Genomic DNA, 4,079 nt, shown 5'->3' with positions numbered 1-4,079 from the left:
GAGAATAGCAGCACCTCAGACACGACGGCTTTCAGCCCCGCCTTTCTGATGCATGGACGAGAGCCACGCCTATCCGGAGCACTGTACGACGAGGTGACGCTAGGGCCAAGCCAGACCAGCGAGGACCCACAGGACATGTCATCCAGACTCAGCGAAATCTTCCGAGTGGTACGAGAGAACACCCAGCGTGCTTCTCAAGAGCAAAGCCGAAATTATAATTTTCGGAGGCGCGGGTGGCAACCCGTGATTGGAACTCTGGTCATGCTTCGCCAACACCAACTATCCAAGGCCGCCGACAACTTCCCCGCAAAACTGGCCCAAAAGATTGAGGGACCGTATCGGGTCATCAAGTTCATCTCCCCGACCATAGTACGGCTACAACAACACCCTGGACGGCAGCGGCGAACCGCCGGACTGGCGGATCTAAAAATGTTCCACGACCACAACGACGACAGAAGTGACCAACATGAAGACATCGCAGACGAAGAAGACCAGAACAAAGCAGCCACCTCCCACGCGAGTTCATGAGGGCCAGGGCAGTGCGCTGCCCTAACGTCCTTGCTCCGAAAGGAGCGACCGCGGCAATGCCACAGTAAGCTACGTATAACTCCCCTTATGGGACTAATCATAAGTCATAGAACCAAATGTAAATCGCACCAATAGGCAGGTCAGGGCATATAGACAAAATGGCTAGGCAGATTTTCACCTATCAAGGTTTCTTCCTTAGCAAAACAGCAATGAGTAACACGGGCGCGGACGACGCCCAGCCTTTGGGAGAAGACGGCAGTCAGCCCCAGGACACGGCGCCCAACGCCTCAATCCATAGAGCAACAACGCCCGGCTCACCACGGGCCAACAGTGGGGTAGCTGTCACCGGTCTCCCACCGGTCCAGGCAGCACCACCCCACGCCTTCACCGGGGAACACAGCACCCAGAATGCCGATCTCGGAGGCATCCCATCGCACGTGGCCGTGCACCCACTACAGGAGCTCGCCGAAGGCCCATCCACCTCACGGGTGGCTCTACGACGACTCGCCATCGCCGGCGACGCAACTGTGGCCGCCATCCAGGGAGGACGGCCACACGAAAACATCGGGGAACTCCAGCTCCTACGACGGGAGAACGCAGCCCTCCGAAGCGAGCTGAAGCGTCTGCGACAGCGGGAGCAGGAGCGACGACCCCCTACGGGTGCGTTGAAAGGCGAGCCACGACACCACCAAAGATGGAAGTCACCCCCACCACCACTAGCGGTACAAAAACGCCTCGGCTCCTGGCCTCCTCCGCCAGGCACAGCCCGGAGGACAGTCCGTAAAAAGAGGGACCCAGCACCGCACAGCAGCACCGATAGCGAGGCAGAGGTCTTGCGGGATGGATGCTTTGGAAAGGCCCGGCTCTCCATGGCAACGCGACACCCAGCCACCGAAAGCAGCCACCAGCCCCGACTAAGGGAAGCTTGCCCCTCAGCTGGCAGTGGACATGGTCACGGCCTCGGACGGTGGGCAGTGAGAGAGGAGACGGAGCTGAGCGAGAAGACGGAGCCGAGCGAGGAGGAGGGACCAGGCGAGTCCGAAACTCTGGCCGACAGCGGGAAAGGGTCCGGAAACAACAAGCGAGACCGAAAGTATGGTCCCCAGCCCATTTCCCAGTCGGGGTGACGACGAAAGTACGGAGGAATACCCGCGGACGGAGTCGGGCATCGACGACGGGCGAGACACTCCACCATCAGACCCACGGGGAGACACTCCGCTTCCCGAACCACGACCAGCCACGCCGCCACCAGAACTGCGGGCAGACACTCCGCCTTCACAGCCACGGGCAGCCACCCCGCCACCAGAGCTGCGGGCGGACACTCCGCCACCAGACCCACGGGTGACCAGTAGTAGCAATGCCCAGGAAGAGGAAGACGACCTCTCGATCGGGTTATCCGGCCCAGGAAGCGGAGGAGCTACAAAACCTGTTCCGGGAGCTGCCAGCGCTGGATGATATATAAGAGGAGCGGGATTGGGTGGAGGCACCGGCTGGGTGGCGTGTAGAGACACCCGGTCGACGAATCCCGGCCACCCTGAGGGAAAGTGCGAGCCAGCGGGCGCTAATAATAGGACCCCGGACCCGGGAAATCGAGATCCACGACGGGCAGACCTTCCGCGTGTCGGTAAACCGAGGAGGGGAGGTCTTCATCTCGGTACGTCCCCCGAAGTAGGAAGGGAGTGTGAAGGAACCCTTCCCAACCACCACCACCTACCTCAACCCCTCACCGGTCTCAGCTCCCCACCTACCTCACCCACACGTCATCTTTTATAATTAGTTGTATATTCTCATTATTTTTAGTTCTAAGCCGTCCATATTAAATAGCCATACAAATTTAAATATAGCGCCTATCCTGTATTGAGGGACCAGAACCCTCACCCTGAACAGAACCGGTACCAGAACCAGCACATCGGAACCAGCACATCTGAACCAGCATAGGAACCAGCACATCGGAACCATCATTGGAACCAGCACATCGGTACCAGCCCACCAGAACCAGCGCCGGAACCACCACCGCGAGCGTAGAGAAAGAGATTAAGAGCAACGACAACGGCACAAAAGAGAGCCGAACCACCTGCCCACCCACAAGGGGAGAAACGCGCAGACTCTCAGCCACAAGAGCGACCGAAAGAACTCCCACCCACCCACAGAGCCGAGCGAGGACCGCTGCCCACGCCACATGGAGAGACTCACCGACTCCCGTGAAGAAGAGCGGAGAGAGCCGAAAAGCCGAAGCGCCAGCAAAGGCTAGCGGCAGAGAGGGGTAAGCTGGCATCAGCTAAGTGAGACAGTACGCGGATGCCCCTGTCTTCACGAACCGGGCTCTTTCCCCTTCCCTTTTGCCTATCCTCCTACATTCCCAGGGTCAGCCAGCACCTCGTACCCTGCCCTCGAACCCAAGCGCGGCGAGGCGTCCCACTTCGACGGGGTCTACGTCCCACTGGGCGTGCCCTATGTCCTATCGACCAGACGGCCCGCCGCCCTACGTTTACGTCCTACCCAAGCGGCACCGCGCACCGCCTATATGCCTCCCCGACCCCGTCTCTATGGTCTTCAATAAAAATCTTGCTGTATTGAAGGCCGGGCCCTGGACAGACTGAGAGGCTATACCTTGGCTGGGAAACAATACCTTACAATTTCAATGCTTTTTATTTCCCAGACGGTAAGCTGAAATCACAAAGTGTTTCAGCTTAACTTCTGGCTGTTTTAATTATCTTTTCAAAATAGCAAAGTTCTTTACAACCAGACGTAAGATACTAGAGTTATGTGGAAAAAACAAGCGCTACCTCTGAAAAAAGCTAAAAAAAATACCAGTTTTCAAAAATTCTTTAAAATAAAAGTTCTGCCATAGAAAAAAAAAAATATCATCAAACCATTTCTAAGCCCCAAATCTTTAAGAAAAAGTTGGTTTTGTTCCTTGAGGAAAAATCGTGTCGGGTAGTGTTATCAATCTTTCTTTTTTTTCTACCCTATGTTCCTTTCCTACATCCCTTAACAGTTTTATTGTAATATATTTAAATGTATTGAGCTATGAAATATAAAAAATATAATTTAAAAAAAAAACGCACACATTTAAACATGTAAACAGAGAGCCAAAAAAAATCGGCAATAGGAAAAAGAGAAAAAAACGAACCACCGACCCCAGATTATTGGGTTTTCGCCTTCCTCGCATTCTTCCTCAATTTACTAATATCACCCTAGGAAAGAAAATAAATAAACAATTTATTTAAGACAGGCCTTGAACCGAGGACTCACTACACATAAAAAAGATTTGTTTAAGAAATTTTAAGAATTTTACTTAGTTCTGGTGGGAAGATCGAAAATCAGTACTTTGGCGGAAATCATTGGCCTCACAAATTTGTATACAAAGGCAGGCTCCGGCTTTCACATTCGCAAAAAATTTCCGAGTTACTTTTCAAAACGGATATTTAGGCACTCCCGCATTCGTTAAACGCAAAAATTTTCCGTTTTCAAAACGGCATCAAATTCCTCGCCGAAATTAAAAGTAATCGGTATGCATCAAAACTAATCTTAATTTGCAAAATGACCAA

The 4,079-nt window shown here is 53.3% G+C and overlaps 1 protein-coding gene across 1 annotated transcript; it reads left to right on the top strand.

The window, feature by feature from the left end:
* The first annotated feature begins 686 nt into the window (after positions 1–686).
* LOC121404382 (serine/arginine repetitive matrix protein 1-like) lies at positions 687–3,088 on the top strand. Its single transcript, XM_041593716.1, has 4 exons — positions 687–1,594; positions 1,647–1,919; positions 2,416–2,549; positions 2,892–3,088. Exons 1-4 carry the CDS (start codon positions 687–689, stop codon positions 3,086–3,088), a joined length of 1,512 nt encoding a protein of 503 aa, XP_041449650.1.
* The last annotated feature ends 991 nt before the right edge of the window (positions 3,089–4,079 follow it).

Source organism: Drosophila obscura, unplaced genomic scaffold (genome assembly GCF_018151105.1).
Source record: "Drosophila obscura isolate BZ-5 IFL unplaced genomic scaffold, ASM1815110v1 contig_195, whole genome shotgun sequence".
In the NCBI taxonomy this organism is placed as follows: domain Eukaryota; kingdom Metazoa; phylum Arthropoda; class Insecta; order Diptera; family Drosophilidae; genus Drosophila; species Drosophila obscura.
This window is presented reverse-complemented; position numbering and strand designations above follow the sequence as displayed.